The 18,955-nt window shown below is 39.5% G+C and overlaps 1 protein-coding gene across 5 annotated transcripts in view; it reads left to right on the top strand.

Annotated features, from left to right (window-relative positions):
* The window catches only part of upf2 (UPF2 regulator of nonsense mediated mRNA decay), a 22,743-nt gene extending 5,277 nt beyond the window's left edge, over positions 1-17,466 (top strand). For 2 of the 5 annotated variants that reach the window (XM_008400329.2, XM_008400330.1), the window contains exons 5-21: positions 377-568; positions 1,073-1,219; positions 1,880-1,983; positions 2,068-2,153; positions 2,232-2,340; positions 2,986-3,099; positions 3,182-3,298; positions 4,003-4,392; positions 5,914-6,189; positions 6,879-7,062; positions 10,576-10,724; positions 11,050-11,154; positions 11,226-11,324; positions 11,411-11,584; positions 13,135-13,276; positions 13,870-13,990; positions 14,084-14,362. In XM_008400329.2, the coding sequence (XP_008398551.1) occupies positions 377-568; positions 1,073-1,219; positions 1,880-1,983; positions 2,068-2,153; positions 2,232-2,340; positions 2,986-3,099; positions 3,182-3,298; positions 4,003-4,392; positions 5,914-6,189; positions 6,879-7,062; positions 10,576-10,724; positions 11,050-11,154; positions 11,226-11,324; positions 11,411-11,584; positions 13,135-13,276; positions 13,870-13,990; positions 14,084-14,189 (2,615 nt within the window). In that variant the 3' untranslated portion in view covers positions 14,190-14,362. Of the gene's footprint in view, positions 1-376; positions 569-1,072; positions 1,220-1,879; positions 1,984-2,067; positions 2,154-2,231; positions 2,341-2,985; positions 3,100-3,181; positions 3,299-4,002; positions 4,393-5,913; positions 6,190-6,878; positions 7,063-10,575; positions 10,725-11,049; positions 11,155-11,225; positions 11,325-11,410; positions 11,585-13,134; positions 13,277-13,869; positions 13,991-14,083; positions 14,363-15,692 lie in introns of those variants that run through there. The other 3 variants (XM_008400333.2, XM_008400332.2, XM_008400331.2) reach the window with 3 other exon arrangements.
* The last annotated feature ends 1,489 nt before the right edge of the window (positions 17,467-18,955 follow it).

The raw sequence follows: 18,955 nt of genomic DNA, 5'->3' as shown, positions 1-18,955 counted from the left end.
TGGGGTTGCTAGGTAACGGGGTTGAATTCTGCTGGGGTTGCTAGGTAACGGGGTTGAATTCTGCTGGGGTTGCTAGGTAACGGGGTGGAATTCTGTTGGGGTCGCTAGGTAACAAGGCAGGGTCCGTGGGATGTGACTTAACAATCAGGATGTTTCTGAAACAGCTCATTTTCCAGCCACCAAAAAACTGTAACTCATTGGCCAAAAGAAGGCAGTTTATTAAAATGTTTGGTGAGGGTTTTTAAGTGCTTGGTCTGTTTTTTAGAGGCAGTGGAGACCCTAACGGAAGTAAAAAGGTGCAAATTTAGCATGAAACTATCCTTTTCTGGATAATTGGGTTGGATGTAGCCCTGGCATCAGCTGTTTTCTCCCTCAGAGCACGGCCCCGGCATCGACATCTTCACCCCCGGGAAACCCGGAGAGTACGAACTGGAGGGCGGCATCTGGGAGGACGAAGACGCGCGAAACTTCTACGAAAACCTGATCGACCTGAAGGCTTTCGTTCCCGCCATCCTGTTCAAGGACAACGAGAAGAGCGGCCTGAGCAAAGACAAGGACGACGCCAAAGGTACGTTTATCTCTGTTCTGTGCTTTCTTAGTTTGATTTATTTATTATGAAGTATTGCTAGTCTTGAGAAAAATTTCTGGACACTGGGAGTAAAAACTTATAAACTTTTATTAAAAAGTTCCTAAGTTTCATATTGAAAGAAACTTATTTGAAAAAGTTATTTTGTAACTGTCATTCAAATGATTTATTTTCTTTTTGATTTTTAAAAACAGAAATTTCCACATAACTTTATATTTTGGTCCATCTGATAGTGCAGTTTTTAAATATTAAATGAATCAGTAACTCAGTATTTGAAATTTACCAAATACACGTTTACTCTTGAGTAATTTCTTTTTACTTTTACTGGAGTATAATTGACTTTACTTGAGGCCGAGGTTTGTAGGCAAACCAGTTAGATCAGGATTCACACCTCACCAAAACAAACTGGACTTCCTGGACAAGCGGACTGGAGTCGGGTTGAGCGGCTCAGTGGGGCTGGTGTGAGTGAAGCGCTGTTGTCCTCAGATGGCAGAGAAGCGAAGGACGTGAGCGCCACAGAAGAGCTGGAGCTGGAGCTGGAGGTGCTGGACATCGCAGACGAGCCTCTGGAGCTGGAGGGAGGAGACGAGGTGGAGAACGAGGAGCTGGCCAAGAAGCTGCTGGATGAGCAAGGTGGGAACTGACTGACTCCAATCTGACGTTTTCCTCAGCAACTCGACTGAAAAACACGTCGAAGGTGGAAATTATAACATAACCTGACTAATCCGAAGTATTTTACAGATTATTAGTTGCTCTTTTTTTATATTTTTGCTCGCCCTGGTATTTAAATCTGCTTTTTTTATGTTTATATTATCATTTATGGCAATAATTTTTTGGGACAATCCATCCATCAGATCCCTGGTTTGTTTCTAGAACTGCAACTAACGATTATTTTATTAATCGATTAATCTGATAAAATTTCAAACATTCTTCAGATTTTTCATCCGTTTTATACAATATTAAAAATACATTAAGATGCAAATAAACTAATTCTCTTCCATTTTTATGTCGGAAAATAAACATTTTCTTGCCTTAAATGCAGCAAAGGAAACACCTGCAGCTAAATAAAACATGTGAAACTGTTTTTGCTTGACTTAACATCAGAACAGCGTATTTATTCATTAGATTAACTGATTAATAACAGGATGCAAAAGGTGATTAATATTAGTATTTTGAATAAAAAGATGGAAATGAAGTCTGATTATTAATGCCGATTTCACTGCATTTTTTTCTTTTATTGGCAGGTTTTTAGTTCATTTAGATTTTAGACATTGTCGTCGTGTTTTTGTGCAGAGCAAGAAGACGAGGAGGCCAACACCGGGTCGCACCTGAAGCTGATCGTGGACGCCTTCATTCAGCAGCTTCCTAACTGTGTCAACCGAGACCTGATAGACAAGGTGAGTTAATCTGAGACTCAAACCTCAGATTAACTCTGCTGCAGCTGCAAACGGTAGGTAAACAGCTGATCTGGACTCTTTCAGGCCGCCATGGACTTCTGCATGAACATGAACACCAAGTCCAACCGGAGGAAACTGGTCCGGGCCCTGTTCACCGTCCCCAGGCAGAGGTGAGGTTCATACCGGGAATCGCCACACGGAGGCGCTGTCACGCCGTGTTTCTGTTTGGTGACCAGCTGATGTTTCAGGTTGGATCTTCTGCCTTTCTACTCTCGCCTGGTGGCGACGCTGCATCCCTGCATGTCAGACGTAGCCGAGGATCTTTGCTCCATGCTGAAGGGAGACTTCAGGTTCCACGTGGGTCGTTTTTCCATCATTTCACCTTTAAATTCACTGCAAATACAGAGAGAAATACAGACGTTTCTGCAGATCTCAGTATTAGTTAAGCCTCTCAGGGTTTATTCAGCTGCTTGAAATACTTGAAAAATGCTTAAATGTATGCATTTTCATGGTTTGGAAAGTGCTTAATTTCTGTGTAAAGTCCTTGAACGTACTCTATAATCAAACTGCACAGTTTGATAATAAAGTGCAACCTAACATTTGATTAAAAGTCTAAAGTAGAGAAATGTTATTTGCAGTTTAAACCAAATGTTTTTGTTAGAATTGCCAAAATTGTTTTGCTGAAATCCAGAAAAATAATTGATTAATCTGATTAATCGTTACAGCGCTACATATTTCCTTATTTCTTGCATTAACATTTCCAAATGTACAAAACTCTCTTGTGCATTGAAAGCATTAATATAAATAATCGATTAATCTGATTAATCTCAAGTTTAGCTCTGGGAAAGTTTGAAAACTTTCCTGGAAATGCTTGAAAGGTTCTTGAGTTTTAATGTGGGCAAAGTGTAAAACCCTGCAATTTATTTAAACATAGAAAACCCCAAAAAACATCAAATAAGACTTGAAAATATTTGCTTTAGTAAATGTTTGTTCCTTTTCTAGATCCGTAAGAAGGACCAGATCAACATCGAGACCAAAAACAAAACGGTGCGATTCATCGGAGAACTTTCCAAGTTCAAGATGTTCTCAAAGACCGACACGCTGCACTGCCTGAAGGTGAGTCTGGACCTCCGGACGTCCTCTGGTTTCCTCGAATGTTTGATGAAAAGGTCCGTAAACGTTTTGCTGCGTCCAACAGATGCTGCTGTCTGATTTCACCCACCACCACATCGAGATGGCCTGCACGCTGCTGGAGACCTGCGGCCGCTTCCTGTTCCGCTCGCCCGACTCTCACCTGCGGACCAGCGTCCTGCTGGTCAGTCCGCTCCCTGCAGCCCCAACGTTTCTGCCTTTATGAGCACAAAAACCAGAAGACGGATTAAATCTTGAGTCTGTAGCAAATGTGCGCAAAACTTTCAGCATTGCACAAAAAACATTTTGCGATTGCGATGTTTCTGTTACATAAAAAACAATTAAAATCATGTGAATAAGTTTTTTCATGCGATAAGTAATTAAGCACGCCGCTGTATCATCCTCCAGCTACTTCAACTAACAATTATTTTAGTAATCAATTATTCTGACGATTAATCAGATTTTTTTTAAATTGTCAGATTCTGCATATTTTTTATTTAACCACTTATGCCTTTTTACAAAATATTAGAAATACAATAAATGCATATAAACAGTTAAGCTTATTTAAAAAAATAAAAAAATTAAAGTCTAGGTAGCCATTTTTTGAAGGACTATTTTGTTTATGGAGTCTTAATAATTCATTTTATTTGTCTTTTCTGTTTTGGATATTTAAAATGTTTTCCAGTTCCAGTTCTTGCATTTTTATGTCATTATTTCTATTATATTACTTGAAACTGGTCTCAAAATAACAACATTATCGTTTATCATGTTAACGTCTGGGACGAATTTTTAAATTCTTTAAAATGTTACAGATAAAAAAACAGTAAAAGTGTTTTTTTTTTATAAGTAATTTCAGCAGATATTCAGCTCAGATTTTCTGCTCTGCAGGAACAAATGATGCGTAAAAAGCAGGCGCAGCACCTGGACGCGCGCTACGTCACCATGGTGGAGAACGCCTACTACTACTGCAACCCGCCGCCCATCGAGAAGGCCGTGAAGAAGAAGCGGCCGCCGCTGCAGGAGTACATCAGGAAGCTGCTGTACAAGGACCTGTCCAAGGTCACCACGGAGAAGGTGCTGCGGCAGATGCGCAAGCTGCCGTGGCAGGAGCCCGAGGTGAAGGGCTACCTGATCTGCTGCATGATCAACATCTGGAACGTCAAGTACAACAGCATCCACTGCGTGGCCAACCTGCTGGCCGGCCTGGTGGCGTACCAGGAGGACGTGGGCATCCACGTGGTGGACGGCGTCCTGGAGGACATCCGGCTCGGCATGGAGGTACGCTCACTACTAAGATGGTCATGAAACTCCAAAAGGTTTTGGAAAATAATCACCTTTAGCAGTGTTTCTGCTTTTTCTTGATTATGATTTTGATATGAAGTGTCAAAACACTTCATATCAAAAACATAATCCAGTAATTCAGGAGGAATTACTGGATTATGTTTTTGATATGAAGTGTCAAAACACTTCATATCAAAAACATAATCCAGTACTTCAGGAGGAATTACTGGAGGAATTACCTCCAGTAATTCCTCCAGGAATTACCTCCAGTAATTCCTCATTGACTGACATTTTCCTCTTACTGGAGGAAAATGTCAGAGCAAATTTTTCTCTTGATTACAACTCTGAATATGTTCTTTCAGTAAATGGTGTTTCCTTGAGTCTGTACACTCTAGTTAATGATTAATTAATTGCTAAATTGATGATTATTTCAATAACGGGTTAATCATAATTAATCGTTTCAGCCCCACATGTTCTTCTATTAACATTTCTAATGTATTAAAACGTCTCTTGTGCATTAAAAAGCATTAATAGACGTGTAAAAACAGGAACTATTCCAGGTTTCCTTTGCCGTTGCAAAACAGAAAATTTTAATCCTGAGTTTCAGCTGGAATGTTTCAGCTGAGAGCCGTCTGCACACATTCAGCATCCAGCCTGTGGCACCGAATTGAAACACTGGGCCTTCTGTCCAGGCTGGTTGACAGTAACTACAGTATATTAACTCAAACTGTGATTTTAGACCAAAGCCCAAAGGATTTGTGAAACGATCCCAGTGGGAACTCGGCTGGATGTTGGTTAGATTTCAGTGTCACTTCTTTATTTTCTGATGGATTCAAAAACCTGCTGCACATTTTTTATGTATCAGAGTAAAAAAGTTGGATCTGTGAAAATCAGAAACAGTATTTCAGATCTCAGATAAAACCAGAAGTTAGAATCTGTCAGAATAATCTGATGGAGGATCAAGCAGATCCTCCATCAGCCTTTCTGCTTGATTTAACATCAGCACAGTGCAGATCTGGACATTAGTTTGAGTTACTGACTCACAAGGTGCTTGAGACGAGATTTCTTTACTGAATTTGAAGCTAAAACTTCAACTTAAGGAGTTGTGGGTAGAAAATATTACGTTTTTAAAATCTGGAAAGCAAAATGATTGTTTTTTTTAATTCTGAGTCTCTTTCTCTTTCACCAAGTTGCCTTCATTTGAGCCTTTACACTTCAGTTACTGATTAATCGATTACTAAATTAGTTGAAGATTATTTCAGCAATTGATTAATCACGATTAAACCGATTAATCATTTGAACTCCTAACAGCTTGTACTGTATTTTCATAGTATTTCCTATATTCTGCCTTCTGAAAGTGAAACATTTATCACTGAAACTACTGGAGTATTTTGACATCAGATGTAAATAAAAGGATGGAAATGAAGTCCGAGTCAAACCCTCAACGTTCCGGTAAACAGTGTGGCTTCCCCACAGCATGATGCTGCCACCACAGCCTTGATGGTTTGCTGTTTCCAGGTCAACCAGCCCAAGTTCAACCAGCGGCGGATCAGCAGCGCCAAGTTCCTGGGTGAGCTCTACAACTACCGCATGGTGGAGTCGGCCGTGGTCTTCCGGACCCTCTTCTCCTTCATCTCCTTCGGGGTGAACCCGGACGGCAGCCCCAGCCCGCTGGACCCGCCGGAGCACCTGTTCCGCATCCGGCTCGTCTGCACGCTGCTCGACACCTGCGGCCAGTACTTCGACCGCGGCTCCAGCAAGAAGAAGCTCGACTGTTTCCTCGTCTACTTCCAGGTCGGTTGCAGCGCCTCCCGCCGCTGACATGCTAACAGAACCACAGGGTTCAGACGGGGCTGGAATCCTTCAGGATTTTGTGTTTTCAAGGTTTGGAAAGTGCTTGATTTCTGCATAAAGTCCTTGAAAGTGATTCATATTCCAATGGAACAGTTTGAAAATAAAGTTCAATCTCGCACTTAATTAAAAACGTCAATTTGAAAACAGATGTTTTCACCCATTTTTTTTCTCGCAGTCTGGAGTTAAATCAGAATAAACTTTTCTTGGTTTGGATCAGTGAGAATCACCCAAATTATTTCTATTTGCTAAATGGAGAGAAAATCTCTTTTTCTAACTTTCTCTGTATTTATTTTTGTTTTATTTAACCATAATTTCTTGCGTACAATATTGTGTTTATGCCTTTAATCTGAGGAGGAAGGTCTTGTACCTTCACATGATTTCATGTGAATTGTCTCATTAATAAATATTCATAATCGCTCAATAACTTATTGTCTTATATTTTTTTTATGTCAGAAAATGTTTGTTTGTTAAACTGCTGCTGTTCTGGAATCATTTTACTATATTTGAGTGAACTTGTTCCTGCTGCAGAATGTAGAAAACAACCACAAACTAATTAGTAATGATGTTATAAATGATGTCATAGGATACTGAACCTTTCTGCAGGTTTAATAAGGTTTGTGTTTCTGCAGCGGTACATTTGGTGGAAGAAGAACGTGGATGTTTGGACGAAGGACCACCCGTTCCCCATCGACATCGACTACATGATCAGCGACACGCTGGAGCTGCTGCGGCCCAAGATGCGGATCAGCTGCTCGCTGGACGACGCCACCAGGCAGGTGGCCGACCTGGAGAGGGAAGTTCTCGTCAAACTGGGTGAGGATGAGTTTCCGGGCGACGCGGTTTGGCGCTGCAGCTGGTTTCTCTGGTTTCCTACAAGCAGAGCCGCATTCCCTGCTGCGTAGGACGAAACGCTCGCATACCAAACGCTTGCGCTCACCTGACGGTCCCGTCAGCACGCATCATCTGGGATTAAATGTAATCACGTTTATGGATTATTTTATTCCAGCTGCGTCACCAAAACAGAAATTACTCATCGAAAATTGATTTCATTGTTTTGTTTTCATCTGAGTTGGATTAGCTGCTATTTTTAGACTGAGTGAAGCAGATTTCCCTAAAAAACCAAGTTCAACGCAGCAGAACCACATTTTTAAACGAGACATTCATGATGTCACCTGGCTGGAAAATCTGCATTCCCCTCAGCGAAGGCGGAGTCATGAAAAGATGGAAAATGAAGGTTTAGTGGTGGGAAATCTGGCCTCAGATGGGAATATTATCACAACTGGAACCAGAGGTGGAATATTTACTTTGTTACTTACAGAACTACAACTAACGATTACTTTACTCATCGATTGACTATTAATTGATAAATCAGACTTTTTTTTTTTTACATGGTATGTTTTGCTGATTTTTTATTTATCTACCTAATCCTATTTATACAATGTTAGAAATTAAAAAATACTTCAGAAAAATGATTCAGTTTCTTGTACAAATAATAAAATAAACTTTTTATTTCCTAAAATAACAACATTCCTTTAGCGAATGATTATCTGCAGCTAAAAGAAACGATTCCAACACCAACATGTGAAAAGCTCGGCCCTTTTTGCTTCATTTAGCATCGACACACAGTCATCCGTTTTATTTTTTTAGATTAACCGACTCATTACACATTAATAAGATTTTTTTTTTTTTTTTACAGAATTTAAATCTCTTGATGATTTCTGGGTAGATTTACAGACAAAGAATTATTATTTTATCCTAAATGCAAAATGTTGATATTCTTGTTTCAGTTTTGGTTTAATTACTTCTGTTGCTCTTACAGCTATTGACACATTTTTGAGTTTATTACTAAATTAGTTGACGATTAATCACAATTGAGCCGATTAATCATTTTGGCCCTCGTTACTTAGTTGATATTTGGTGAAATATTGTGTTTGTGACATAACTGGACTATAATTAAACAAAATTAAAGATTATATTATTTAAAAGGAATGTAGAAAGTTAGTACATCCTGCAGCCATTAGGTTGGAGTTTAGTGAGTTTGTACAGTTGGTTGATGCATAAATTTTCTTTTCAACACTAATCAGTTCAGGAAACTCTTTACCCTTCAATAATCTGTCTAATTTATTCAGAGATCCCAGTCCTTCAACAATCCGACCGTTTTATTCATTTTAGAAAATACAATGAATTCACAAAAATTGTGAATTCACTGCTGCATTTTTAAATTAGATTTTTGTTACCATCCACTTCTTCCAAATTGAACATTTTGTCCTTCTTGGCTAAAAGTTTGGACACCCTGCTGTAGGAAATCCACCTGGAAAGCATCATGAGAGCATGACGTCATCCAGAACGACAACCAGTCTGTCCTGCAGATTCACCTCCAGGTCAGAGGGAGCAAAACCCAGAGAGACGACAAACAAACAAACAAAAAACTCTGAAGTCAAAGGTTAAAGTTCATGACCGGATCATTTGAAATGAATGGTTTGTTTTGAAGGGTTGAAAGAGAAGGCCTCTCTACAAAACAAGATGGCTGCCAGCCTGCAGAAGCAAGTGCATCTGAATAACCATTAGAGTGTGATGGTTTGGTATCTGCTGCGTAAAACCCCAGGTCAGGATGAGGGTGTACTTTCTTTTTAGCGTGGCTGTATTTATAGAACGGCCTGGTCTTGCAGCCTGGTTTAGTTCCAGTCTGTCTGAGGTGAAAGGGAAGAAGGAAGCGATTCTGCAGCAGGTGTATCTGGCTCCGCTGCTCGATGACAGCATGAAAACTCTGCTTTGTTCCACAGTTTCAGTGTGTTGCACTGGAATGCAGAGAAAAATGCGACTCCACCCTCTGAGAAAGTGACTCAGGTGCAACAACCTGGAGTTAAATCAGCTCAGAGGAGGAAAAACTACGTCTAAATCAGTCTATAAATACTACTGGCAGGGATGAAAACAATTAATCTACTTACGTTAATGGCCTGTGACGGAAAATAAATTAAAAAAAAGAAATTAAAGAAATTAAATTACGAAAATTAAGTCACAATTTTATAATAAAGTTAATAAAATGTGAAAATAGTCGTACTATTACGAGAATGAAGTCATAATATTGCAACTTTATCCTCATAATTTTGACCTTTTTCTCGTATTATTTAGTTTATTCTCTTACGACTTTATTCTCATATTATCTCCACTTAATTCTCGGCTTATTTTGACTTCTCATAGTTGATGTTTTGTTTAGCAGTATCGCCCTTGTTCTTCGTTGTATTTGTCGATTTAATGGTTTACTAGATTAAAATTAATTCCAGTCGATTAACTAATAACGTCCGCTTAGATATTATTTTATTGTTGTAGTTTGGCCGCCATCCAGCAGAGGGCGCCGTTGGTCATAAGCGGAGCTGTTAATATAGAAACAAGATGGCGGGGAGATCTCTGACCTAGAAAGAGAAACGGTCGGAGTTCGTTGTGGGATGGAAAATGTAATTTATGCGGTTTTGTTTTGAGACATAATACACACAATATGCTTGTTAAAAGTTTCACCTTTAATAGCGGTCATTCAGCGAAGAAGCGTCAATTTCTTACTTATAGATGAAGGTGAGGATGTGACCGAAAGCTAACGGAGAAAAACTAACATGGTGGAAAAAAACATTTTTTTAAAGGCTTTCGAGATTTAATTCACTTGTTACGAAGTTTTAACATTCGTTCAAGTCAACCACTGACGGCATTTCTTTACACATTTCATTCTTTATTTTTCTATTCAGCAACCTCAGAGATTTATTTTTTAATAAGGTAATAAAACTGCAATTTTTCCCTGTATTTGATACAGGTGACATAAAATAATGTTAAATGTAGTGGGGGGTTTTAAGTCGGGATATTATGAATAACTTAGCCTCTTGTGTTGTGGAGAGACGGTCGTCCCTCTTGATAAAACCAAAAACTTTTAAGAAATTGGCCGCCTATCAATTAACCGTTAATCGATCAACTTTAGATGAATTAATTCATAAATTGATAACTTGCATCTCCAACTCTTGGAATGATTAAAAAAGATGCAAAAGTCAGACTTTTGAAAGATTTGTTGAAGTAACGGCGCCCCCTACAGGAGGGCATGAGACGTGAGGAGGAGGTTTGCAGGTTTTTACCCTGTAACTTTCCACGGCTGGTGTCTTAGTGACGACATGCAGAGTGGAGTGTGATTGATGGACATTCCTCAGGCCTTCAGTCACACCAGACCTGATCTGCAGCCTCAGATCAAGTCGTTACTCCTTCCTTCTGCCAACAGGTGAGCGGTTTAATTGCCTCCATGTTTAATGTGTTCACAACAGCAGTGTGTGTGTGTGTGTTTTATTGAAGGCATGGCCATGGAGAAGGACGGCCGCTCCAGCGCCATGAGTGAAGGCGAGGCGCTCGATGAGGAAGACGAGGATGAGGACGAAGAGGGAGCCGCTGACACCGAGGAGCAGTCGGGCAACGAGAGCGAGATGAACGAACAGGAAGAGGATGTGAGTCCATTTGGTTGCTATGGTGACACGTCATTGTTTACATCACGCTACACAGACTTGAGGCAGTTTATATTTTCTTTTTCTGTATTTTTATCTTTTTTTCTCTTTTTGTCGCCGTTTCTCTTTTGTTTTTCTTTTTTCTGCATTTCTTTATTTTTTTCTTTGTCTTTTCTTTTTCTTCATTCTATCTATCCTTCTTTTCTGTCTTTCTTTCTGGATTTACTGTGAAGATAAATCTTCACATTACTGTTTTTCTCTTTTTGTTTTTCTTAATTTTATTTTCTTGTTCAGGTAACAATCAGTTTTTTTGTGTGTCTCCCCACAGGAAGGATCCGAGAACGAGGAAGAGGAGCGTGAGGAAGAGGAGGAGGAGAACACAGATTACCTGACCGACTCCAACAAGGAGAACGAGACGGACGAGGAGAACAATGTATTCATGCGATGGGTCTGCTGGCGTCATGGTGGACGGTCTTTGTGTTAAATCGGGTTTCTTGTTGCCAGGAAGTGACGATCCGCGGCGGAGGACTGAAGCACGTCGCCTGCGCTGAGGACGAAGACTTCATCCAGGCTCTGGACAAGATGATGCTGGAGAACCTGCAGGTCCTCTCTCCCTCCTGTCCTTCCTGTGGGATGCGGTGACTCTTCCTGCCTGCTGACTTTCCGCTTCCTGCTTCTGGTCTGTGCAGCAGCGCAGCGGCGAGGCGGTGAAGGTCCACCAGCTGGACGTGGCCATCCCGCTGCAGCTGAAGAGCCAGCTGAAGAAGGGCGGCTCCGGCCAGCAGTGCATGGGAGAGGGCGACTCGGACATCTCCGACACCATGCAGTTCGTCATGCTCACACGCAAAGGAAACAAGCAGCAGGTGAGGATCCCTCAGAGGTCCGACTGATAAAGATTCTCTTTACGATGATGATTCATTACTTTTCGCTTCAAATTCTAAAATTATGATTTATTTTGTTCATCTTTAACGTTTCCATCCAAACACAATGCTAAGCAAAACCAAAACTCACACAGCAGGAGGCCTTCAGTAACCAGGTGTGTTGGTTTAACAAGTTTAATAATAATAATAATAATAAATTTAATTTTTACTACACTTTTCATTAGAAAAAATCTCAAAGTGCTAAGAAAAGTTTCCTCAGATCATCACAAATTAACTGTGTGGAAATGATGAGCAACAGCTTAACATGGAAAATGATTTTACATTTATTTTTAGAAGTCATTTGAAAAAAAAGTAAATATTTAGAATTTTTTTATACTTTCTAAAATATAAACTGAAATATTTTTAAAAATAGTTAATATTTCAGTCGTTTTTGACATTTTAGCTTTTTCGTTGTATATTAACTGTTACAACCATAAATCTTATACACGTATTTTATTTTAGTATTATATTGAAATGTGTTTTTATATATTAATGCTTTCAGTGGAAAAACCTGTGGAGAAAATGGTCAAATTAAATCCCAGAAATACGGACAGTTTTAAACATAATTTATTGTGGTAATTATCAATAAAATTATTATTATGAAAAGATAAGTCCCCACCCCAGTGTGACATCATCAGCAAATAAATGTTAATAACTTGGATACATTGTTATGTATAATACAGTAAAAAAACAACCGCTGGACCGAGCAGTGAGCCTTGTGGGACTCCATCCTGACAGGTGATTTAAATGTGTTAGCAGCGTTGCTCTGCCGACGTCTCCAGTTAAATATCTTTGGGTTAAATCTCTCCGTCCGGCCTGCGGGGGAGAAACCTGCGGTTTGAGGGTCAGGGTGTGTCCGCCTCCGCCTGCCAGTCGCTCCGGTTCGCCGTCAGCGCGGCGTGAACACAGAGCTGCTCTGTGGTTTTCAGCGTTGAGGGGAAATGACGTTTGTTCCTGGGTAAACACTGAGTGAGTTTGGCTCCAACTGCAGCTCTGAGCTCCGTTTGTCCGCTCGCCTTCAGCCGCCGCTCGGCACTGAAGGAGTTCTTTCAGGGAGAATCTGGAGCTTTCAGCTCTGAGTCGGTTTATTGTTGAGCTTTGAAGATTCTGCTGGATGTGTTTCTGTTAGCATGAGGCTAGCAGTTTCCCTTTGATTCCAGTCTTTAAGCTAAGCTAACAGGTTGAGAAGGAGCATTGAGACTTCTGCATAATAAATTAAAATAAGCTCATTAAGTTATAATAATTTATCATTTTTCTGTTTTCTCTCTCTCTACCAAAAACGGGATGACAAAAGTCTTCAGTCTGGTGCTTTCATCTCAACTAGCCCTTTTTTTGAAAGACAAATTGTTTAATTTTTCAAAAGTAACAAAATTTTGACTTTTGAAACTGAGATTTCCAAGTTACATAAAGAAAATTTCAGAGATTGTTCTGAACTTGTTGAGTTTTTTTTTGTCTTTTCTGTCTGTAACATAACTTCCTGTTTCTTGTGACAGTATAAGATCCTGAACGTCCCCTTGTCGTCCCACCTGGCGGCGAACCACTTCAACCAGCAGCAGGCGGAGCAGGAGGAGAGGATGAGGATGAAGAAACTCACCCTGGACATCAACGAGAGGCAGGAGCAGGAAGACTACCAGGGTACACACATTTCTTTATTTAGCTATGTAGCGTTAGCATCTGCTATTTCTTTATGTGACTAAGTTTGGAATTAGCTTATGCTTCTTTTGTTTAGCGGTTTATTGTTAGCTTCTGCTATTTTTTGTGCTTAGTTGTTTAGAGTTAGCTTGTGCTAATTGTTTGAAGTTAGCATTTTTGAGCTAGCTTCTGCTATTTTTTGTGTGTTTAGCATTAGCATAGCAAAGACTCTTAGCTAAGTGGATTAGTGGTTAGCATCTGCTATTTTTTAAAAATGTGTATAGCAGTTTAATGCTAGCTTCTGCTTTTTAATTTTGTGTTCAGGGTTAGCTTATGCTACGTTTTGTGTCTAGCAACTTAGCGTTAGCTTCTTCTATTGTGTTGTGTGTAGCAATTTAGCTTTAGCGTGGCTAAGACACTTAGCAAATTAGTAGTTAATGAGCCTAACAAGGAAATGGAGCGATTTATTTCCTGAATCATGACCCAGTTTAGCTGAGAACATGAAGCTGGAGCCTGTCAGGGGAAAACCCAGAATCTTTTCTGCATTTCTTCTTTCATTTCGTCTTTTTTGGGGTTTATTCCTTCACGTTCTTCAGAGATGATGCAGTCGTTCGCCCAGCGTCCGGCTCCGGCCAACACCAACCGGGAGCGCCGGCCGCGCTACCAGCACCCGAAAGGCGCTCCCAACGCCGACCTCATCTTCAAAACCGGAGGAAGGTGAGACGTGGTCCAGAGCATCGAGGCGGCAAACGGAGAGAATGTTCCAGCTCAGGTTGTGATGTCTGAATCGCCTCCTGGTGTCTGTTTTAGCAGAGAGAAAAGGGCGAGAATTGAAAAGCATGAGGTCCAAGGCAGGCAGAGGGACAGAGACAGGAAAGCCAAGCAGCAGAGACAGCAGGGACAAGCTGTGGAATAAAACCTTGAACACCCAGAGACAGAGACTTAGATCGTTTTATATTTTTACATTTAGTTTTTTACGTTTCAGAGACTTTTTAAAATAAAAGCCAGTTCAGCAGCAACAAGCTGCGTCTGTTGTGTGTTGGATTCACTGCAGCAGGATCCAATAAAACTGATCTGTTCTTTATCGGATTCCTCACTCATCATTTATTCTCCTCAGATTAGTTGGCGCTAAAAATTATTTATTTTAGCGCTAACTTCTGAAGCTATGTCTTTTATCGGTTTAGCGTAGCATTAGTTTATTTGAGACTTTTCATTAACAGATTAATGATTAACATGCCTAACTTTTTTGTCAGCTGTGTCCGACTGGCTACAGCTCCTTCAGACTTTATTGCAAACATAAATTCTCCGTTACAACCATGGCGGCCATTTTGAAGAAGACAATAAAAGATGATGAAAATATGTTTTCAATGGTTCAAAATATGCATGCAATCATTTGACTGTAAACACATTTGGCTAATTGCTGATTTTAGTGCAAAAATTCATTTCCATGACCGCCATCATCTTGAAAACTAAAAAAAAAAAGAAAAGGCAAAAAGAAAACACTCCTTGACGAACATCTTGAAAAATGTCCGCCATCTTGAAAAAGTGGCTAATTGATTCCCCCCCCCCAAAAAAAACATACTCTTGAGCTGAAATATTTTATCTGTTGCAATTTATTAATCAACACAAACATCTCAAGGATTACAAAAAACAACCAACGTAACAGTCGAGGTCAGGATCATGTGACTCCAGGGTAAGGTAAGCTTCATAGCTTCATAGCGGCTACTGACTCCGGATCGCAGCCAAATCCTAAAGTCCATCAAATATTGATTCTCCAAAGACTCTAATCCTGGGAACAACAACGTCCCAAACTCATTTTAATTCCCAGTTACAGGAGCAGAAAATTAGAAGGTAAGTAACAAAAATTCAGAAAAAATCGCATCTAAAAAAAAAATCAAGTTGTTGCAGTGGTCCAATCAAAGCCCAGATAGAGATTTGGAGAGGTAAATTTTTGTTAACAAAACTGTTATCTAAAACCAGCCAACAGTTAGCTACTCTTAGTGAATTAATAATGAACTAAAAAGTAACAAAAAGCTTAAACAGGACTAGCATGACGCTCAGTGGTCCCTCCAGGCCACTAGGGGGAGTCTAGAGCAGGTGGCTTCTATCCCTATAAACATGCTGCTGCTCTGTAATAATTTGTTCTAGTCATGATTAATTATTTCCGCCATAAATTCGATTATTTTTAATTGTCTTGTTTCCATTAAGCTGATTTATTTTCCTCATTTCATTTTGCGCGATGGAAACGCAGCTTCTTTTTTTTTTTTTTAGTGTTTGCAGAATCAGTTTGAGTCAAACGATCTGAACGCTGAAATGTTAAAATTGGAGTCGTGTTGAGAAAAAGCGAACGTTTGGACCGTATTTGGGAGATAAAACCGTTTCCTGCTCGCCTGCAGTGACTTCCTGCTCTGTCCTCCAGGAGACGCTGATGGGAGACGGCGCCGGGCCGAGCGAGCGAGCACCAGAGAGAGAGAGAGAGAGAGGGAGGGAATCCCCCAGACGCCGGGTCGGACCAGAACCCCCCGGACCTGAACACACACTGTTAGCAAACCCCGGGAGGAGAGGTCAAAGGTCAGGGCTCAGACAGGTGGCTCTCTTCCTTTTTTGCCTGTTGTCTGAAGAAAAACCCGGCAGCGGTTTGGAGGACGGACCGGACGCGGCGGCGGAGCGGCGGTGTCACCGGGTGGAAGGAAAATAAACCGATTTAAAGGAGAGCACGTCTGCATCTTCTTCTTCTTCTACTGTTTCCTGTGTGCACGGATCCTGCTGCAAGACCGTCTGACTGATCGCCAGCGCAGGAACCTTTTAGTTTCCCGGCAAAACGAAGAAGATTTCCAGTCGAATCATGAAGCGGAAACGATACAAAAAAAATAAAAAATGATCTTCCTGATGGTTTTAATCTGCTGGTTATTCAGAGAATCGCTTCAGACTCTATCTGCAGCCATTTTTAATTCCCGTTTCTCCCATGATTTATTTCAGTTTTAAAGTATTTGTTTATTAAAATATTTGATAGTTTGCACAGATTTGAGTTTTCTGCCTTTGTTTTGTTAAAATCTGGCGCCTTCTGGCTCAATCATGATCCTCTGGAAGGTTTTAGCGGTTAAAAACTTTCAGATTTTTCCCTCTTTGAATTTTCTGTGTTCAGTCAGACAAAGTGTAGAAATGGTGGCTAACGGTCGGTTGAGCCCCGATTTCTGAGGATGTTTTTTCATTTGGAATATTAATTTGATTCCATTTACTGATGGAAAGTTTATTTCCTTTCAAATGGTGCCACAAAGAGTCACCAGCTCCCTTCTGCTAAAGCTGCAAAAGCAAAGGAGGTGGAATAGCAGATGGTATTCTGTGGAATGTCATCTCTGCTGAATGGATATTGAGCTGTTGGCAGGTCATGATCAGGGCGATTAATTGATTTTTATGGATGCATAGATCAAATTTTCTGTTTTTTGTGATTTTAATTTCTGGAAAATTATTGTTTCCATAGTTCAGTGATGTCGGCGCTCGCAGGGCGGCCATCTTGAATCTTCACACGCAGAAGGGATGATTGAAATAGTCTGTCATTTGTAATTTCTTTTTAAGTAAAGCAAGAAAATGTATTAAAATCAGATGTAGTAGGAAAAATGTTAAGTCAAAACGCTCAACCTGAGTCAGAGGCCTTTTCAGATTCACTGCAACACTGACGGCTACTGGAGCATCACCATCCAGAGCCTCTTAGACTCGGATGATATGCGTTATAACGGCTTTTTTGGATTTATAGTTATAAATTGCTTTACTGGATTAACTCTTTCAGCAAAGCTGAAAACAAACTCAAGCTGACGTAAAAAAAATGTTTAGCTAAATTGAGGGAATCATTTAAAGTTTTTCCATCAACCTTTGTTAACGTGACACTTTAAAATTCACATTAAAAAAAAAACATTGATGGCCATTTTGTGACGAATGCTGGTTGAAGAATTGGACGCCGTCCCACAGCAGTGTCTGACCTTCATAATGAGAAAACTGCTCAGTTCCTTCTTCACCTGTTTATCAATGAATTGTTGAAGTTTCTAATTTATCTTGTTTCTTCAGATTTTAAACAAGAATTATTAACAGAAAAATGTTTATTTTTTCATGTTTTCACCACAAATGTGGCTCCATTTGAAGACAAGTTGATGTTTATTACCTCAGCGCCTTTTGGAATAAAGAAATAATTAAGCTTAGTTTTTAGATTTGGTCTAAAATGATTTTAAATCCTGGCAGATTTACATTTAAACTTAAATTTGCCTTTGTTTTTATTTCAATTTCAAGAAAGTAAAAATTATTTCTGCTTTCTATAATCAGCAGAAAATGATTTATCGGCATCACAGCTGTTTGTTTTTTTTAAATTTATTTTATTTTTTGGCTCCAGTTTTGTTTCTATGAACACGTTTTCTGTTTTCAGGAGCAAGAAAATTCACAAGTTTGCATCTTCAAAACTCAGTTTTTCACCTTTTTATGTATTTTGGTGACTTATAAATTAAATACGTAGAATTAAATCGGATCTTGACGACGCAGCAGAAAAATCGCTTAGAGAAATGTTTTAAAGTGCTTTTGTACGGATTTTAAACCGTAGATTGAACTCCAACGGATCTGGATGTTCCCTGAAGGACACCCGGGTGTACATATTTACCTTTTTTTGTTTCTGTGGAGATTTCCTCCTTTTGGACTAAAGTGTTACTGTGTGCCTGAGAGTCTTCCTCATGACGACCTTTGCTCTCTCGTTAGCTTAATTTAATCTGTTCTGATGGTGACGTATAAACTGCTGCATGGAGCTTTTAATTTGTTTGCTGCTGTAAAATCTGGTAATTCTTCGCGTTTCTGTGCCTGGATTCAGGAATTTCTTCCCGCTGAAGTTTTGTGTCGCCGCTCATGATGAAGAAATTTCAGCACAATAAATGTGTGGAGGTGATGGATGTTGTTTTTCTGAGTCTTTCAGGGTGCGTCCTGTTTGTCAAGCTCTAATTACAAGGCAGCAGGAGAGTTTCCTCATTTTCTGCCGCCGCAGAGAATAAAAGCTGCTGTGAAGGAAATGATGCAGATATTTGTTTCTAGAGCAAATATCTCATTACAGTTTACCTACAAGTTAAAAATGTTTTTAAGTCAATTATTCCTTTTAATACTGATGAAAAACTGCTAGTTCAGCTGTCAGATTATTTCCAGGACGGCATTAAGGTGAATTCGGATTGAAAAAAATGAGTAAATTTCCACCAAAAAATTAAAAAAAATTCTAGAAAAGACAAATTAAATTTCCAAGCTTCAAGTCGAAAATTTGAAAGAAAAAAATCAGCAATTTTGAGAGTAAGTTTTGAAATTTTAGGAAAAAATTTGTGGTGAATTTCAAATAACCAAAATTTGTTAGCAAAAATTCAGAAATTTTGTAGAAAGAAAACATGGAAATTTCTGAGTTTCAAAGTCAAAAATTTGCAAGAAAACACTAAAATTTTATGCCTAATGTCAGAATTTTTTTAAAAACATTGAAATTTCTGAGCTTCAAAAGTCAAAAATTTGTGACTTAATGTTTATTTTTGATGTTTGATTTAACATCCGTGATTCCTTATTTTTTCTGGAAAACTAAGATTATTGTTGCAAATTTTCAACTTTTCAAACTCAAATTTCAACGTTTTTTCTATTTTTCCATCAATATTAAAGAATTGACTCAACATAAACCTC

This window comes from Poecilia reticulata, linkage group LG23, assembly GCF_000633615.1.
Source record: "Poecilia reticulata strain Guanapo linkage group LG23, Guppy_female_1.0+MT, whole genome shotgun sequence".
Taxonomy (NCBI): domain Eukaryota; kingdom Metazoa; phylum Chordata; class Actinopteri; order Cyprinodontiformes; family Poeciliidae; genus Poecilia; species Poecilia reticulata.
Note: the sequence above shows the minus strand (reverse complement) of the source record. Positions and strands in the feature narration are given on the sequence as shown.